The sequence below is a fragment of the Onychostruthus taczanowskii genome, unplaced genomic scaffold (assembly GCF_017590055.1).
Source record: "Onychostruthus taczanowskii isolate IOZ18803 unplaced genomic scaffold, ASM1759005v1 scaffold47, whole genome shotgun sequence".
NCBI lineage: Eukaryota > Metazoa > Chordata > Aves > Passeriformes > Passeridae > Onychostruthus > Onychostruthus taczanowskii.
The window spans coordinates 4,525,440-4,546,015 of record NW_024502236.1 but is presented as its reverse complement, the minus strand read 5'-3'; the positions used below and the strand labels follow the sequence as shown (position 1 = coordinate 4,546,015).

At 36.7% G+C, this 20,576-nt stretch overlaps 1 protein-coding gene across 1 annotated transcript; it reads right to left on the bottom strand.

The window, feature by feature from the left end:
• Window positions 1–409: 409 nt before the first annotated feature.
• On the bottom strand, window positions 410–16,015 carry LIPI (lipase I). Its single transcript, XM_041414787.1, has 10 exons — window positions 15,958–16,015; window positions 12,521–12,897; window positions 10,868–10,976; window positions 10,120–10,221; window positions 8,999–9,088; window positions 7,739–7,906; window positions 6,223–6,315; window positions 4,542–4,653; window positions 4,015–4,188; window positions 410–534 (listed from the first exon to the last, which is right to left on the bottom strand). The coding sequence occupies exons 1-10, from the start codon at window positions 16,004–16,006 to the stop codon at window positions 447–449; spliced, it is 1,362 nt and encodes a 453-aa protein (XP_041270721.1). The 5' UTR covers window positions 16,007–16,015; the 3' UTR covers window positions 410–446.
• Between the last annotated feature and the right edge of the window lie 4,561 nt (window positions 16,016–20,576).

The window sequence follows — 20,576 nt, the reverse complement described above, 5'->3', positions numbered from 1 at the left end:
AACTGTTGTGTATTAGATCCGTAGATCACATGTACAGTATATTAAATTCATTTAGTAGACAGATTGTTATGTTTCCATGTAAAAGCCATTACAAATAATAAATATTTAAATATATGTATGACTAATAATGTGCCAGGATTATGCAGATAATTCATATTTAATTCAGTAGTTGCTTCATTGCTAACAAAGAGTAATGAACAGACCACTGCATGTCCTGCACCATGATCCATTTACTTTACTCAAATAATTTTCCAAGCACATACATATCTGAACTTTTCAATTAATTTCAGCCTAAGGCACTCAGGGCAAGTAATGCATATTATCAGGTAGACTCTTGAAAAATAAATCTAGCTTATCTCATTTCCTTTCTCATTGCAGTCTTTATCCTGAGGAAGCATCAAAATGTCACTGCCCTGAGAGAAATTAGGTTAGTAGTAGCTCTCCTTTCATGTACTTCTCTCAAAGCAAGGGATAGGTTTGAAGGTCACTTCAGTGTTCTCCATCAGTACAAAATCGTATCTGCACAGCTGTAGCCTACAAAAGCAGAGAAAGAAAAAAATGCACAACAGAAAAAGTTAACTTTAACAGAAAAATATTCCAGTATTTGAATTATTAAACCTCCAGTATTCACCAGCTTTCAGAGACACTACTCAGGACAAGAAGTGCCTCCTTGTCTAAGTTTATACCTTATTTCATGCATTCCTAGAGTAGCTTTGACGGACTGAAAAACAACCAAACATCAGCTGGATGATGCAAAGAAGTGTGTCACACTGGTCTGAATTACAAAGATGCAGCAGTTCTTTCATTATAGCTATTAATCTGCATTCAAATCAACTCTTTAGCAGCATAACCCAAAATCTGTACAATTCCTGTTAACACAGGAATAATTTATTTTGAGTTCCCTAGGTAGGAAAATTTCTCTGCTTTCATTTTACATAGGAAAGTAAAGAACCATATCATAATATTTTCTGTTTCACTTGCAATGACAGCATATGTAAGAAATTTTAATGCAAGAGAGCAATTTATCTTTTAAACACCTAGAAAACTCACAGCTGACTAATACTACAAGAACACATAAAGAGGTCACAAAGAGAGACACATATACATGAAAAGCATGCTTTTTGAGATCAATATGTGCTCTGCTTTTTAGGGCAGAGGCAGATCAGAGTCCTGCTCTTCATGCACTATTGTAATGTATGGGGAGAGCTGGTTTGAACAGGGAAATGTCAGACTCATCCCTGGATGGCACCTCCATAGCATACAAGCTATGAGAATTATTTAATTTAAAATTGTCTTCTCTGTTGCTCATAGATTGGGCTATACCACACAATTCACCTCAGTCTGAGAAGTAGAATACAGTGAAACAGCAAAAGGAGAGAACAGCACACCAGGCATTTCCATTGTTGCCCATTCTTATAAGATTTCCTATCAGTTAAGGCTCCATGTGTCTGTATGTGAAAGGACTGTCAAATTTTTACTTAAGAATATGACACCTTTTAAGGTCTCCACAAAGTTATGACAGTAATTTTATGACTAAAAAGATCAAGATGAATTCTGGTGTTCTGTACAATGCAAAGCATAGAATTTCATCCAGTCCTTCATCAACAATTTGTTTTGATTTGAATTCAATGTTTCATTATTATAGTATTTTTGTAGTATTATTTATATCTAACCACAGACACCAAAACACCTAGCCAAACCATAATACTGAATTCTAGAAATAAAAGCTTATGTTTTCCAACATATTTTTCTCATTTGAAGTGCAATCCATCTCAGCTGGTGATTACTGAGTAACAGGAATGCCTCACAGGAGAGTAGCCCTGAGTAGGGAGCAGGTTCACCAACAAGGAGAAAACACAACAAATAGTTTTGTTAGGTGAGTCTTCTTAACCCCTCAACCCAAATGGCTTCTCTGCTGTTTACTAAAAACCATGAGCAAGCCACACTTGTTCAGAAGAGGTATTTGCAAGGTCTTCTTTATATTACTTCTGTTCTTGTTTTGCTCAAAAACCCCAGAGGTGTCTGAGCTAAGTATCTTTGAGATATTCACCTTCCTCTTTAACTGCATCTGAATTCACTGACAGGTTCACAAGATTTTGGGGATAACTGACACCTGGACATGCACAAGTTAGCAAAGCTTACTGGTTTTATGGGTGAGCAGAAATTATTTATCTCAGGGATCAGAAGAAGAGTATGAAAATTATGTGTACCTTTCAGCACTCCCATATTTACACACCATCTCTGTGAATAGTGGATCAGCCCAGCAGACAATTGTCTGCAATATTCCCCAAACTCCCACAGTTTGCCATTAATCCAGACGTGGGGAGACTGAGACTCCTATTGTCTTTTATCCCTGCATCTGTCCCCTGGTTTTTATCTACTATTTGTTGTGAATAATTTAAATAATTTTAATGTAGTTTCTAGTTGATCATCCTGTATTCAAGTAATTGTTGTAATTATATGTAAATAAGGTAAATATAGGTTGGTATAATTAAAAAGAGCAATTAGGTAATTATACCGATAGTGCTGTAACATCTGCATTTAAATTACCTTCACATGCTGATTCAATACAGTATTTTTCACTGTTCTCTAAAAGTAACTAACATGCCTCTACAGCTGCAGTCTGATGAGGCTCCACATGAAGGACCTTAGTGGATCTTATATTAAAGCATATCAAGTGCATCTTACTTTTAAACTAACAAGAGTCAGACTAACAGGAATGAAAACTCAAACCCTATAAGGGCTGTTCACTGAAAATCTTTCTTGTTTGCTTGCTAGATCATTATCTGAGAAAGCCCCAAGTGCTGACAGGCTTACATGAAATGTATCTTCTGATTTATCACCACTGAGCTGAGAAAAAAATTGGAATATGATTTAGAACTCTTCACCCTCTCTCATCACCAAACGCTTTGAAATACAATCATGTCATTTTCACCTAAGAGCTTGAGACTTATGGCTTTCAATAAGTTAATAAAGTCAAGTGTATGTACATTCTGGGATACTATTTTGATTACTGAGTGTTTTGTTTCTTCCTAAGTCTTTCCCATCCATCTCCTCCTCTTCCTCAGTAAATCTAAAATAGTACATTAACATAAGAAGGTTTCATAATTTTTGCAAATTATCATACCAAATTCTTACTAGGCTATTATCATGCACCATATAAGAAGTCCTCAAATGTTACATCTCAAGTAAATAAAATATACTGACTTAAGACTTACTAAGTATTGTAATATTATTCTCATTCATTACTCATTTGCTATTACTTATTTGATACACATTTTTAGGTTTTTATTTTAAATTCTGTCTTTCTTGAATCTGCCATTAATAAGAAACACATGAACAACTTAAATAAAGTATTCTTGCTACTCCTGGATGTTTCTTACCTATTCCATGTAATGTGTTCTTTTCACAAGATGCAAATGCAAAATTTATCTGCTAGAGTTACTGTACAAGTAAATATGGAGATTTTAAAAATAAACATATGATATTACTGCTGAAATATTTTAAACCATAATTAATAAAAGCTCAGTAATTACACTCAATTACAAAAAAAAAAAAAAAAAAGAGCATCTTATCTAATTTTAACTGTAACAAGACACAGACTGTGTTCTGATCTTAGAACTTTTAACCATCATCAGTAAGACCAAAGTCACACATGTTGCTGAAGTGCTCCATTTCACACCTGAGAGTGAAAAGCTGTGTACAGACACAGGAGAAAATCAGAAAAGTGCTTGATAAAATTTATCTTATGGAGGAGAAGCTGACAATGCAAGTCAGGCTGGTCCTTGAAGGCACAGCTGTGACACACAGCACGTGTGACACCTCCATGTACAAGCTGCTGTGCACTAAATGTTAAAGCACACAGCAGCTCTTCCACATGACAAATTTGATCATCAGGATGAGGAGAATATTCATGCATTAAGGAATATGCAATTAAAAAAATTAATGTAGGGAAATACAGGTTACAAAGAAAACATCCTGAGCACCCAGCTGTGATACATGACAAACACTCACCTTTTTGGATTATTGAGAGATTTCAGTTTCATCTGAAGAATCCTAAGCTTTCGTTTTGGGCCTATTAAAGTCTTCGTAGAAAAGGTCAAGGAAATTTTTGCAATTTTTTCAATGTCTCGGTAAAATCCAGTCAGTATTTTGACTCTTTTATATTGCTGAAATGTTGAAGCTTCACTAAAGAAAAATATTTAGTCAGGCTTTTGTTAGCTGAGCAATATTCATTACTGCTAAGTATTATTTAACTGGGAAATCTTGTGGGATGTATCAGCTCTGAGCATTTAGAACGAGGCCAGCTAGAACAGGATTCAAACCAGTACCAAGCAAGGACCTGGGAAAGGGTTGTTTCAGGGTGAGGGCATTGGCCCTGATACTGAGCCACATCCAGGAAATGGGGCCATGGCCAAGTCTTAATAAACTCAAGATATTTTTTTCAACTTTCAAGCTAACAAGTTAAAAGGTTTAGAAAACTCAGAAAATTAGTCGTATAAAGTGATAAAAGAAAGATTTAAAGAGAAAGAACAACATACCTGTTCATCTGTGACTCTACTGTGTTTCCAGCATCATCTATTATTTTAACTTTAATGAAACCTCTCCTAATGCTTTTATTCCAGGTAGTAATGTCTAGTAAGTAGTTATACACTGCAGGAAGAAATAGGAAATCATGAGAGTTAAAAATTATCTCAACAGGAAAAAGTTGGTATCCCCACCCTGTTAAATGTATTTACTGGTAGAAGATAGGAATAGTGACTTTTTACTTTTACCCTCCCTGTTCAAAGGTGAATAAAAAGCTGACCTGCTGCTGACCTGCTTTGTGCCCTCACAAACCCTGAACTGGACTTTGTAGCCATCACCAGTATTGGAACCACACACCTTTACTGCTCTCAGTCAGGACACCAAGTAAATTGTCTTTATTTTTTGGCATGTGGCTTATTATTATTCTCTCCTAAAAGACCAGGCCTTATTTGAGGTCTTGTCTTGCTCAAGTTTAAAATTTCCCTTTTTTTTAAGACCTTTTGTCCTTTTCTGTTTTCTCAGGTTTCCAAATATATAATAATTAAGGCTTTCATTAATGAATACACTCTTTTTCAGACTGGTTTGTTTTCCTTCCTGATTTTGCATATTTTTTTTCTTCTTTATCTTCCATATTTTCCTTTAAATTTATACTGTCATTACAATACTTTTTATTCTGCTCCATATGTCTCATCCTATCTTTGATAATATTTCTCTTCCTGTTTTCTCCCTTTTACCACCACCAGTGAGGGGCAGGGGAGAACAGTAGTAACAGGTTTGGGTTGAGCTCAAAGACACTGGGAAGAGGAGTTATTTTACATTACATTATTACATTATTTTATATTTAAAAAAAAATTATGTAAAATCCATCACTTCATTCACCTCTCCTCAATCCTTTGGAAGATACAATGATGTCAGCAAGCATGACTAGGACCATTTGTTCCTGGTCACAAAACTTGCCAGGATGATGAACAAAACTAATGGGAAAACCTAATTTCACATTAATTCCCAGTAAGCCTATCCCCATACCCTAAATGAAGAACCTTAAACATAACTAATTATAAGAGTGTGTTGCACTTGCTCAGGGTGCTAGAGTCTTTTAATACCAACAGAAATTGCATGAGAATCCAGGATGGACCTACATGGGTAGGTAGATATCAAAACTGTTGCAGCTGAAGCCCATGTCATGACAGCTCATTGCCACAGAGCATAACTCTGAAGCTGCCAGCTGAGCTTTCCCTTCACTGTTTTACTCCTGGGGAGACATGGAGAAGCTTTAGTTGACTGTAGGGTGATCCCCTCCTGGGGTGGAATATAGAGGCATCTCTTTTTTGTCCCCAACCCAGGGCAGTCCCACTTCCCTTTCCTGCTCTCTGGAAATGGCAGCATCGATCCCATCTAAGCAGGTTGCATCATTCCGGCTTTTTCCCTCCCACCTGATTCTCACTTTCTAGCTTCCTTCTTCCTCTTGGCAGTCCACCCCATTATTTTTAAAGGTACATTTCTTTCGCAGTTCATACAGTATTACTTTCTCTTCTTCCTCCAGTCTGTGAACTGACCCACATCATTTACATCATTATATTATTTTACACAGTGGCTAACACAAACGTCTACTTTTAACATGTGTTCAGATCAGCTAAAAAAATAAGAGTCATTAATTTTTATAAAGAGGTTTTATGTATGTTTTTAGTTACTCACTGCAGAATGGGTCTTGGTCTGAGGTATCGAAGTAAGTTTTTGTTGGTGAACGATATGGTATCAACAGTTTTTTCCACCTATCAGCATGATAACCTGAAATCCAAAGTTTAAATATTTCATTTCAGACATTTAGCAAAATCATGATGCACATATGTTTACACAAAAGAATATCACACCATGACAAATTTGGCTTTAATTTTCTTAAATATCCTCTGAGAAAAAAAAAAAAAAAACCTGACTAGAAAAAGGAGGGAATCATCTGAGTAAAACAGACTGTAGTATACAAGTATTTAATTCTTCTAATATATTAGTATCACTAAAATTGTCATAATGTAATAGTAATCTCTTTAGTCTAGATACTAACTCCAAAAATTAGTGCTTACAAAATCCTGCAGAGGTAATAAAAACAACCCCAAAAACGCAACCCACATATTTGCAGAGAGTACTTACAGAATAGCTTTCCTTTTTTTCATTTGAATCATTAAATATCTTTAAATTCTTTAGCCTATTTGTAGAAATTGTTTAATAAAATATAAGATGACCTGCCATCCCCAAAGTTCATGGATTTAATGTAGAAAGAAATTTATACAATTCCATGATTGCTGTCTTTGGGGCTTTGTCTTGGATAACAGTCCTTGTTTCTAGAACAGAAGATCCTGTCCTCTCCCTGTTAATCTCTCTGCCTAGACTGGACAAGAAAGGCTAATTCCAGGTTGCATAGCTGCCACTGCAAAGCAGAAAGCAGCAAAGATTGCAGCAGAAGGATGCTGCTTCTCCACTCAGTTCCCAGACTCAGCAGCTGGGGAAATATTTCTCCACCTCTACCTTGGGCATTCTGTCCAAGTGCATCAGGCTTGGCAAATAACCATGCTGCAAAAGGCCTGGAGTCTTTCTGTCCTACTATAAGGGCTCATTATGGTTGGGTTTTTAGAAAACAGCACACAGATCTATCTATGCTTTTTCTTCTAACCTGATCCAACTAATATAACATACACATCCCAGCATAAGGGTAAAAAAAAAAAGACAAGATAAAAATTGAAAGTAAACTTCTAATTATGTATTTTTAAATTTTCATTCTTAAGAAATGAAAATTTCCCTGCCAACTAGGAAATGTTCACACTATTGTAGCTCTTTTCAAACTGCACCCAAAACCTCTGTAAAAGCAACAACCCCCTAAACAATTAAAATCCCCTCCAAAAAAAAAACTGGATTCCAAAGGAAGAGCAAAAGAAACCATAAAGTTGCTTTAAACATTATTACTCTTAAATAAAAACTACAGGTCCTCTAGGGATCACACAACTCTCTTAAAGCCTGAAATAAGCACAAGCAGTTTTTCTCTAGAAAGGGGAAACACTGAATCCATTCCAGACTGGAAAGCATAAAGACCAAAGAGTACAAACATTCAGCACCTGTGCCTAACAGAGATAATTATAAAGCAGACAAACCCATGAACTTTAAACTACTTTAACTTCCCAGGAAATCTCACCCAGCCCAGAACAGATATGGTAACACTTACCCACTACTGGGCAGGACATTGGCTGGAAAGCATCACAATCAACACATTTTCCTCTCTTGTAATCCAGATAAGAGTCACAAGGATATGTTATTATGTCACACTTGCTTTTCAAAGATGCTAAGAAGAGGAAGACAGATCTCTGATGGTCACATTTAAAATACTGAAGTCCTTCAGGGAAGAAAAAAAAAAAAGAAATATGAAAAGAATAGTTAGTAATTTTTATTAACGAAAAAAAGATGTTGTATAAATAGAATCATAGAATGGTTTGCATTGGAAGGGACGCTAAACATCATCTTGTTCCAACCCCTCTGCCTTGGGCAGGGACACCTTCCACTACACCAGTTTGCTCAGAGCCCCATCCAACCTGGCCTTGAATACTTCCAGAGTTCATCCTGTGGTACATCCACAACTTCTCCATGAAACCTGTGCCAGTGCTTTACCACTCTCTGAGTGACAGTTTTGGCCAAAGAAAATTACCATGATGATCACTCCAGAGATTCTTCTCTTTAGTTTTCTGGCGGAAATAAATTCCTTCCTTTTTTGATAAAGCAAACTTTGGGAATTGTGAGATGACAATTGTGCTAGCTTAAGGAATTCTTCCACACTCACAAACACACAAGTGGAAGCCTTATGCCTGTGCAGCACCTCTAACTGGTAGCACTGTGCAAATTAGTAATGGGAAACACTGACAGAAACAAACATATTCAAAAGAGTAAACACAATAATTGCCAGCAACCTCGCCAAACACTAATGGAGATGAAATAAGCAAAATTCTGTATAAAAAATCATTTCATAAAACTGTTTTCACCCTAGAGTCTTAAAGACATATCCAACACCAAAATCTAGTTCATCATTGCCAGCCAGGAGGAACCTATAACACCATGGGGACGTGGAAGCCTTGCCTTCCATGTCATAGGCAAGGGATCCTGCCCAAACCACTGGGACACAAACACCTTCCCCCATGCCTGGACCCATATTAACAAGGAAAAATAATAATCAGTATATTCAGGTTTTATATATAATACAATAACATAATTCCATCATGCCAATATAAATTACATGATGGGAAATTTATGTTATAGTAAGATAATTTTCAAATATCTTTATTATTTTTCTTTTGCTGTATAGGGATGGAAAAGAAAGCATACAGTCTCAGGTCCCATATTAATGACAAAGCGCAGTGTACATTCAATTCAATTTAACCTTTTTTGATTTGACATAGAACTTTTCTTCTCATTAAATAAACAGATTTTTATTTACCACTGAAAAATGTTTTTGGACAACCAGGCTGATCCATTCCTCCATTTGGATAGAAATCAATGGTTCCTAAAGGCTTCTTGAAACCTAGTACTAAAGTAAAAAACATCATGAATGAAAAAAAATCCATAAACAGAATTACGAAGGCAATTATTTATCATCACATTCACTCCAAAAATCATGGAGGTCTTAAAGAACATTTTTGCAATAATACCATTCTTTTTGTACTGTAAATCAAAATCATACTATGAAGTAAAAGTCACGGGTTTTTTTCTCTTTAAGCAATTTATATATATGTAAAATGCTGTATACAAATGTATATAAAATTGTGTAAGATTGCTACTGCTGCAAGAGGGAACAAACAGAAACAGCTGTAACTGATATATTATTTACATAAATAAATTTATGAAATTAATCTTCTCTCCAACCAAATTTCTTTCCTAGTGCAATTTTCATTAGAGTAAAATTTTCCATTTTCTGCAAGACATTGGATTCTGAACTATACTAATATTAGCAGTAAATCAAAGTAGGAAAATCTGTATCTGTCCTCTAAATGTAAGCAAAATTCCATGAGTAAGAGTTAATTTAATCTGACCTACCTTCCTTCACATCATCTTTATTCACAAAATGGGAACTTTACAAAAATTGGTATTTTACAGCCTCACATTGAAATTAGTATAGGAAAATGTTTAAATTTTAGTATTATTAAAGAAACTGATATGAAACTACACAAATAATGGGACAATTGTGGTATTAAAGGTTTACTTATGGTTTTGAGGAAAAAAATGAAACCAGAGATTAAAGCATAGATGAAGCAAACTTTACAATGCTCTTTTTTTTAACCTTACAGTAACTTGATTTAGTGTTTGAAGCAGTGACTTAAAATGTGATGTACTAAGTTGATACAGCAGAGCCTGACTGTCTCAGAAGGGATTAATTCAGTGATAACCATGTCCTTGCAAACTCTGTGTTCATACACACTTGCACAGCAAAAGAACATTCATGTTAACAGAAAATATTCTCCTGCAGCACTATTTGGATGTTACTGAAACAGCTTATCCCTTTTTCTTTTGCTTCCTGCCTTTCCTCAAGCTGAAAGAGGCAAGTCAAGGCTCTGTTATTACCATCAATATCTGAATGGATTACATCCACAAACTGTGCATCAGTAGGATCCAGTCTGCGCTCTGGTGGTTCTCCAGTGAATGAAGGGCCTGCTGGATCCAGACCTGAATAAAAACAACATCTGCATCATAAACTCTGGCCTCCTTCTACAGATATATAAAAGGCCAACAGCTGAGCATTATTCAGCAGTTACTCTTTATTTTCTTGGTATAAAAAATTTTAAAAAGCACAATTTTTCTCTTCAACTTGCTGAGAAAAGCAAAGATTCCACAAGACTGATCAACCCATATGTTGAATTTCTCTCCTTCCATAACTAGATGTGCTCATCTCCCATTTATTCAGATGAATATAAGCCAACAGAATTGGGGATCAAGTCAGGATTTTTTTTCCCTTTTCCCCAGAAAATGCCGTACCTATTATACACTTTATAAGACCAAAATGCAGAATGTAACTGCTCTCACCTCCAAAACACAACTAGTCAGACATTCAGCTAACATATCATTTAACTTAAGTGGCATCTAGATGAAACACTCAATTTTCATTTGAGAGACTAGAGGTAACCAGGTTGGAAAATTTAATCTGTAATTTATGTCCTGAAGGCAGACTTGCCCAATTTCCTGCACTGCTATCAGGGCTATATTTTTCCTCATGTATGTCATTAAATATTCAGTTCTCGTTTGTCAATGTCTCAGAGCTCTGACAACAATAAAAGGCACAATAGAATATGTGCACTGGGATTAAAAGCCTTACCTGTAATTCTGCCAAGTTTGCCATTATACTTCTGGCCAACAAAACCAGCTATATGAGCACCAAGACTAACTCCAATCATATACAGAGAGTCAAGAGAAGCTCCACCCACCTATCAGGGGGATAAAACACCAAAGCCAGTCACACACAGAATTAATGGAACAGAAATCACAAGGCTGATTTAGTTTTCACTTTGGTCAGTACTTTAAATTACATATCTAATTTTCTAGCTCAAAAAAAAAAAAAAAATTATGAAGTTCCTTTCAGTTTGCAATTCTATATCAGTTAAAGTGTAGAAATTATGAAATTCTTTAGAAAAATGTAAAAAGGAAGCTTGAGTCACATTTCTCCTGAAATGCCACGTTAGTTAGAAGGGAAGAGGAAGACATTTATCAGATATAAGAAAGTTGAACCAAAACTATAAATGAGGAAAAAAACCCCTTGCCCTGCTTTATCCTTCAAATAAAATAAATTAGAAACATAATACCATTAACAAATACTTATATCACACAACTGCTGAATAATGGTGCCAAATACACACCTTAAAATGCCTATTCTACAACACAGGCAGTATCCAAAAAAATCCAAATGAAAATCTACAGAAGAATCCTAAAACAGTGTCAGCTGACCTAGTTGTAATCCCTGCAAAATGATTGGGTGACACACAGGATCTGAAATATTAGGATGTCTCAAAATGAATTAGAAAGGCCTCACAACAGCTTGTAAGTGTGAAAGTGATAGCAGTGGGACACTACAGACCCTCCTCCTCCACCACTTTCAGGATTCACACACTGTCACTGTTTCCCAGGCAGATCTGTAAACAGCAATTAACTTAATTAATCTTCTCATAGTCCTATTTATTTTTTTTTTATTCCATTACAATAAATCTACTGGCACAATTGCAAATTGCTATCACTGTATCTAGTCCCAGATGACAGATTCTGATAGGCTTTCTCTCCTTTCACCTCAGCTTTCTCAAAATGCTGCATGCTTTTCTGAAATTCCACATGAATGTTTTTTTACTGCACAGCATTCCAAATTTCTGAGAATGGCTGAGAAATAAGTGGTGAGAAAAGACAAAAATTCAAGTGACAAATCAGACAACAGCATAAATAACATCATGACATGTTTTGTTCATGTGATCAAGCAATAAATCTAACATCCATTTAAGACCACTGGCATCAACTATGCTTTCAGCAGCTGCCTCTAGAGACAAGAAATTTATACCATTTCAGAATTAATATTTATATCTTTGCCAGAGGCTTATTTCTCATTTAAAATCTTTATTTATAGTAAATTAATAGTAAGAATAGTAGTGCAATGCCTTTGTAAAATGTTTATGCTACATAAACATTTGAACATCTCTCCCTTCACTTTCCCACTGCTGAATTCACTTGTTCCAGAAGATCTAAAGCTTCCAGCTGGTTCAAGAAATCAGATGCACTTTCAGGCACATTTCAGTGAAAGGGAAATAAGAACTCAGGTGAAGTTAAATATATGCAATAATAACTGCAAATTAAGTTAGTAATACCTCTATAAAGAAATGTGATTTCATATTGTCCACTGGACTTCTCTATAGATATATTTTAAATATCCATTCCCACTCAAACCATGCTCTTCACACTTATTCAGAACAGCTGCAATGCTCTGCCTTACCAGCATCTGGTCAACATAATTCTTCAGTATTTCTGCAACTTTTCTGCAGTTTTCCACAGCCGTTTTGTAATTCACTGTGGTAGCACCACGATTCCAATCAACTATAATGAGATTAATATCCTCTGAAGACAGTAAAAGCTTCTTCATGTTGCCCAGCCATGCTGGAGGAGATCCTGTTGGCCTGAAGCCATGAATGACAAAGACAATTTTCTTGTTTGTATTCAGATACTCAGATGCAGTAACATTGTGTTCAATGAGTCTCTCAGCACAATCTCGATTTTCCCTTGTGTATAGGAGTAGTTGAACCTGGAGTTCTGTTCCAGACAAAGCATCGCCTATGTTAAGGTCTGTAAATTCAGGACATTTTTCTTCCTCATCTGAAAAAGATGCAAATGTTAAGACAGTCATTTGATAATTCGGGCTACCTGAAATACCACTTCTTCACTTTTCTTTCCATATCTTTTTCTGCTGAAAGTGGAGAACTTCCATTTTCTTTACTCTTGACCTTTGGAAAGAGGTGTCAAAACATGCACTGAACAAGGAACAACAGTTTAACTAATGATTCTGCAGATACCATTATGCTTCTCTGAACCCTTCAAATGTGAAATTATCCAAATTTTTCCTGAAGAGTGTATTTTCTCCTTATAAGTACTAATTAGTAGCCAGTGTTGATAAGATCCTTTACCTCACCATCAAAGGCAGGTTCTCAGAGTTTTTTCACTAAACAGGAAGGCTGTTGTGGTTGTTTCTTCCTCTTTGGGCCAGGGTCGCTGTGCTGCCCATCCTTAGACCTTATTTGTTTGATCTAGCAATAAGGAATAGCTGCCTGAAAAAACAGGAATGATCCAGAACCCTTTCCAAGCTTTGGAACACCATATTGGCACCTTTACCAAGAAATAAAGGCAGAAAAAAACAAAGAATCATGCTCTGAGTTTGAAAAAATAAGAAGAATTAAGGTCAGTGTACTTAATGGCACAAGAAAAACAGTAGGATTTAGCATTTCTGTCTGTACTTGGACAGGGTGTACCAGATTTAGCTGCACACCAAGAGGATAGGGATTTTCAAAAGAGTCTAAAAAGACTAAATTTCTCCCCTGTCTGGTTATCAACATCCAAAGTTCACACTTTGAAGATCTCTTTTGGCTGATGAGTTTATCCATCCACATTGTATGGATAAACCACTTCAGGACTCTGGGCAGAGCACCAACACTTGTCACAGTGCTTCTGCAATGGCCTCTTCACCTTTGCCATGGTGTTAGTTGGTTTTTGGCCAAGGTTCTTGGTCCATCTCTTGACTTCTAGTTCTTATATTACTTTACACAAAACTCTTGTCTCTCTGGTGCTTAATGTCACCTTTCTCAACTATTCCATCATTAAAATCTTTGCAAAACAAGTCAGAAAGTAAAAGTGAGAAAAGAAATACTGTCCTCTTAGTTCCTTAAAAATAATATAAAAAATAATCTGAATTTCTCCGATTTTTTGAGTCATAAGAGAAGCGGTTCCAGCCCTTCTTTTCCCAGAGAACAGCTCGCAGGCAGAACCAAATCCATCACGTCTGAGATGGACAGCAAGACTGCAGCCTGTCTTAAAGTGGCCAAAGGCAAGCGTGGGTGGCTTACAAGGTATCTGAAATATGTGTTCAATACTACAGGTCAGGGCTAAGCAAAGCTTAACAGTGTGAATTATGGCATTCAAGGTGCAGTAAAGATTCACTAAAGACACTAATTTACTTGTCTAAGGAACTAGAGCAATTACCTCTAATGCCAAACCATGTATCTACAAGGACTAGATTGGTCACCTATGGGCTGGACATCACGAAAAAATAATGGATATAGTCCAAAAAAGAGCAGGCTTGAAGTTTCACAGTGTTAAAAATAACCTGAAACTCCCTGCTGCAAATCAATCAGACAAAAGTTTCATGCCTATCATCATGTTAACTACAATTATTACATGCAGAAAAAGACAGAATTATATTGAAAAATGAATACCATTGTTTTCCTCATTTAAACACATAATAATATAAGTAACTTTAACTGAGATTACTAGACAGATTATTAACTAACAAGTGATATGGGAAGACAACTCATTTCATCACTTGGGCTTATCCAAGAAGTTCTGAAACTGAGAACTGTTCAGCTGAAATGGACTTGAATTTCATAAAAATAATAATCAAGAACCTGGTAAAATGTCATGCATGTGACATGATCCTGAGATGTTAATATGTGTCACATTTTATTTCTGGTTTTCATATATTTGTATATTATGACAAAACTAGAATATAAATGACATTAACTTCATCTACCAAGTGAAAATAAAACCAGTCACTTGATTATAATTTCAAAGGTAAAACATTTTGCCTAATGTGGTCTTTAAATCCAAGTTTAATCACTGATCCTTAAAATTCACTACTTCACATCTAAAATATAAAAGATTCATGCTAAAATATTGCTCTGTATCCCTTTAAATATTTTGAACTTTTTAAAATAATTTGATTGGTAGAAATAAAAATTACTTCTTCTAAAACCAGTGGAATGACAGTGAGATAAACCAGACACAGTCTGTTCCATAGGAATGAGAAATCTATCACAAGGAAATTATTTTAACTGCCAAAACTTTTTACTAGCTGGCAAATGTCAAAGAGAAGCAACTAGTTTACTCTTGGCTGTGAAATGACAGAAGTCATTCTTTCAAAAGTAAATAGAGAATAAAAGCAAAATGATGATGTTTTTACTGTGGAATTAGATAAGCAGTACAAATAGGTTTATAGATGTAATACTTTGAATTGTTTAGCAAGGAGTCATAGGGGGAAGTTTTTCAAACTCCTGTTTCTCATTGAACACTGGAAGCAATACCCAACTGCCCTTTGTGCTCTCTTGTTGGAGTACTCACTCTTTTCTGAGCAATCAAAACATACACGTAGGCATTGGGCTGTCACACATGCATTTTAAGCAAGTTAATGTATAATTGTAACTTTCTTGTGCACTTTTGTAAGCATTTTAATTATCATGTGTGATTGAAAAGGGGAAAATCTTAAGTGCACAGTCTCTTTTGTAACTAAATTTTACTATTTAAAAATGTAACATGTAACTTGAAAATCTAAGCACCTATCACATCAGCAAAAACCAATAAACTCACATGAGTATATTAAGACTATTTCATGATTACGTCTACTTTGTACAAAATGCACACACCTGAGCAGGTCTCTGGGCAAAGTACAGCCAGAGATAAAGTATCAGGCTTGGTTCTATTTACTTTAAAACAAATACTTATGTCTCAGATTCAAAGTTATTGAATTTTTTTCACTAATCATCTGTTCCATTAGACGTAGTTCGTAAGATTTTATCTTAATCTTTTGGCCAATTTAAATGAAGGAATATTTTTTTTTAATGTTTGATTAAAGCAAAGATTCCACACTACAAGTAAGCCAATGGTTCTTACCTGATTTCACCCAGTATATCAAACAGATGAAGAAACACAATTTCAGCATGTGGAAGTGGAGAAAAAGTGATGTGTAATATCCACAAACAAGCGGCAAATTGAGTGTTTCCTTATGCTAGATGTCTAACACAACTGAATGACACCAATGAAGCAAGTGAGTAGGAAGCAGAAAATAAAGCTCTAGTCAAGCTTCTGCAATTTATGACTCCTCCTATTGAGTGACTTCAGTAGATAGGGTGGTTACTGGGCTTTGTGATGTCATATATTGCTGGCAACTCCTGCATATGTGGAGTTTAGGAAGTGGGGTAACTAGGGGTGTATGCCATTAAAGATCCACAGTGTGGGGGGTTTTAAGTGTTTCACTGAGCTGCAGTTAGGGGCACTGAGATGGGCAAAAGGAGCTTAGAACAAAAAGTCATTCTGCTGACAGAAGGATCTTCCTGTAAGAACTTGAAAATAGTTCTGAAAACCGTTTACCCAGAGATCATTCTTCCATAGAATTATCATCTGAGCTTTTCCAAAGAATCACTCTCTAATCTAAATTCTGAGAGGGTATGCAAAAGTTTCTCTGGTAGAGACATGAAGCTTAGAGTCCCACATACCTCACCCAGATATTGATTTGCTGGGTGTTTTGTAACCTCATTCCCTCTTCATCCCAGCTGCAAAAGAAATGAAGAAATATTTATTTTTATGAAGCTCATTTATTTACACATCACTTCACTGGGTAAATACAGGAGTGCAGACTACAGGTTTTTAAAGTTTGTGGTGAGGCAAAGAGACAGATAAACCCTGCATTATTTATGTGTGAAGTGAGGATGCTCAGTTTGCCTACATCTGTGTCCCAATTATTTCCAGTGCAGGAGAAAGAAAACCATACCACAACCCTTCAAATATGATGCAAATGTACCTTAGGAATGTTTCTTGCACAGAGTATCCTTTACAGTGCTTCTAAACATAGGTCTAGGTTTCCTTTGTTTCTTTCCACTACAGTTAAGTGTGTGTGTGTGTGTGTGTGTGTGTGTGTGTGTGTGATCAGTTTCTTCAGCTTTATTAATCTAAGCAGTTCATCAAAGCTGTGCTGTACAAGTTTTTGCAGAAGAAAGCCTTTAGGAGGTGCCATCAAAGGTGCCTTTTTCACTTTGAATGCAGTCACAAGGCGCAAAAGATGCAGTATGTCTGTTGTTATTAAAATCAACTCAGCTCAACAAATGACCTTTAATTAATTTTTTGCTCCTGTTCCTCAAATATGTAATTTTGTTTGGAGTAAAGTTCACTATGGCAGCTCTTGAATTCCTTTGCACTTCCCTGTCATCTCAAATCTTTGACACTTTGCCCAGCCACTACTATAAAAGCACAGCTTTACTGACATCATATATTGGTTATTACAAGTAATGGCAGAGTGTCAGTCTGGCTCTTTCCTCTCGCTACTTTTTAATCTCGATTATTGTTACAACAAAAGCTTAGTGCACCCAAGAACCTCCAGTCAGGGAGCCTCAGCATGCACTCTGTGTACAGTACCCATTCATATACAAGTTAAAGCATGGAGAGATGAACACCACTAAAACCAAATTGCTAACAGCCCAGTAAAGCATTTACCGGGTTTATACAAGAGCCAATCACCTGACCTTAGAAGAAAATCATACATATGAACTTTTACATGTACCTAAGGACACTAGCTGTGAATAAACTGCTAACATTTATTCTTTTATACAGAAACAGGGAAAAGAAAGGGCATTTTAAGTTTCTCTTGAACTGAAAACTGAAGTAAGTCCAGCTCACAGTAATGTTGATATAACCCCCCCATGAAATGGTTTCAAAGCCCTCTGAAACTAGTGCTGGGAAAGGACCCCCTTACCAAATCAATGCCCATAAAGTTTTGTGGTATTAATCAGGATGTTGAACTGGGGTGAACACACATCTCTGTCATGGGACAAGGAAACTGTGCTCAACAACAGCGGGACTTGTGCTTCTGAGAAATTCAGAAATCCCAACTCCTGTTACTGGTTATACTGTAGGTTCTACTGACAGCTCCCTTCATGGTGACTCTGAGTTTCAGGTACCCTCTCACAAACTCTGAAGTTCAGCTATTTCCCACCCCATTTTGCTGCATTTTTGTTATGCCCACTCATGCCTCGTGCTTTTCCCACAAGGACACACTCCTCCTCACACTGAAATTCAGGTTTATCTGCTTCAAAAGTGCCTTATGCAAACCAGTGGAAGATGCTGGCACTGTCTCTTCAGGACTTTGACTGACCTCCAAAGTGCTCAGGACTGTAAGAGTCACCACCTGATGAATAAACCCTGATAATTTCAGGGGACCCCACAGACTGCTGGCTAAATATTCAAGCTGAAAAGAGATATAAAAATTTAATTTTACCACAGTACAAGATTGCTATGGTTTATCAATAAAAGAATCGCACTACTACAATTTAATTTATCCCCAGAAGTTGTGGGTAAAATAACATTCAGAAACATTACAGTGTGGTTTCTCAAGATTAAGATGGAATTTTTACACAAGCCTTGATATGCTGATCTGTAGTCATATGCAGATGGTATTTCACCTTCTAATCTCCTCTCTGCCCTCTGGGATTCCGTGGTGTTGGGAAATCCCATTCTCAGAACAACTCTCATTTCTCTTCCGTCTCAAGCCTCTTCTACAGAAAGATTCTTCTCTAACCGCTAAGCTTAAGAGCACCGCTCCCTTCCAGGCAAGAGGAAATCCCACCAGGCTTTTGCAATGCAGTATGTTTAACTATGAAAATAAGTTATCTAAAGATTGCAAACAAAAAAACTCTGACTTGTTGGGAGAAATTTAAGACTTACTGACTTCTACACTGATGCTTGTAATTCCTGTAAATTGATAATCCCTTCCTAAATAGGCTTGCCAAGTTCCTAACTAATCCCCCTTTCAAAAATATGGGCACTGAGGCAATACACACCATTTATGCTTTGGAAAAGAAATTCTTTAATGATTATTTTTCACATTGTTGTCACCAGGATGACTTGTGAAAATGCGTTCCTTTGTAAAATAACACTTTAAAAATATACTTGGAATGCTGAACATGTGTACACGATTGAAACCTGTTTGCAGCAACCAGGCAGCTGTGGGTTATAAGGCAGGTGTAACTCCGTATTTAGAGATAGCAACCATACTCCAGTAATCTTTATTGAGAAGTGAACAACATCCAATACTGTATACGTGTGTTTTGTCAGTAACTATTACAATGTTTAACCATGCTGATGAAGGCAGCATTTGGGGAGTGCAGTTTCTTAACCCAATTTTCACATAATTATGTGGTTTCCCGGTAGTTTTTCACTTGCAGTTTCACTCAGAGGAGAAGGAAATACTCTCTGCCACACACAATTCTTCACAGGACCTTGTTCCTGTGCCATGCATGCTTCCACTGAGAGGCTTGCCAACAGCAACCCTTTCTTCCTGTCAGCAGGGGAAACCCAGGAAAGAAAAACTGAATTAAGTGCCTTAAAACACTGAAGTGTCATGTGATCACTGCGACATGGTTCCCAGCTGGACCTGTGCCCGCTGTGCCACTCTTTGCTCTGCCTCCCTTCCCATCTCCTCCAGCACAGCCACAGAGCATGCACCCCCCTCACAGGTCACTCTTTTCTGACCTACTTCTTTCTCCAGCTATACTAGATGTTGGAATATAGTAGATCAGCTTTATTCTCAAACATTCTGTGCTATTTTATAGTTTGTCAGTCTCTTAATTTTTAAAGCCATAATGCATGCAAAATTAAACTCTTCAGAACTTTCTCAGTGTTAACAGATCAAGTTTCTATTTCTCTAGAAGCACCATTTATTAGCAGGACAGCACATGGTAGAGTCCATCAGGTCAACAATTTCCTCACCAGCAGGTGCCTTCACCACTGCCATCAAATTTATAGTTTTGTCCTTACCAGAACCAAGGTGCAAATGTTAAGATTGCACAGAGCTCTCCTGAGCTGGCCCTGCCACACTCAAGGGAAAGTAAAGGGCACCAGGTGGAGGAAAGACCGTCTGAAAGAATGAGAAAATGGGAAAGTTGTGACAATGACACATGGAGTACCGAAAATAACAAAAGGAGACACAGAGAGCGTGGTCAGAACCACAGGAAGTCAAGAAATAGACACGCTAATACTGGATAACAGGATAATTTTTTTTTTGTTTTGGTTTCTTGGTTTTGGGGTTTTTTTTGTTTTTGGGGTTTTTTGGGGTTTTTTGGGGGGTTGGGTTTTTTATAGTTTTTTTTATTATTATTTTTTTAGTTGTTTGGGGTTTTTTTTTTCTATTTTCACGTGAGAGAAATTTTCAGATCTTTGAACGTTACCAAAGAAAAGGAATGTTCAAGATTCACACTATTTTTGAAATGTGTTATGCATACAATAGCTACGGAACCCCAGAACGACAGAATATGCTGAACTGAAAGGGACCCATCAGGATCATGGAGTCCAACTCCTTGCCTTGCACAGGACCATCCCTAAAAACCACACCCTGCTCCTGAGGGCATTGTACAAACGCTCTTTGAAGCTGGCCAGCCTTAGTGCTGTGCCCTGCGAGCCTGTTCCAGAGCTCAGACAGCCTCCACCAGAAGTACCTTTCCCTGACATCCAGCCTAAACCTC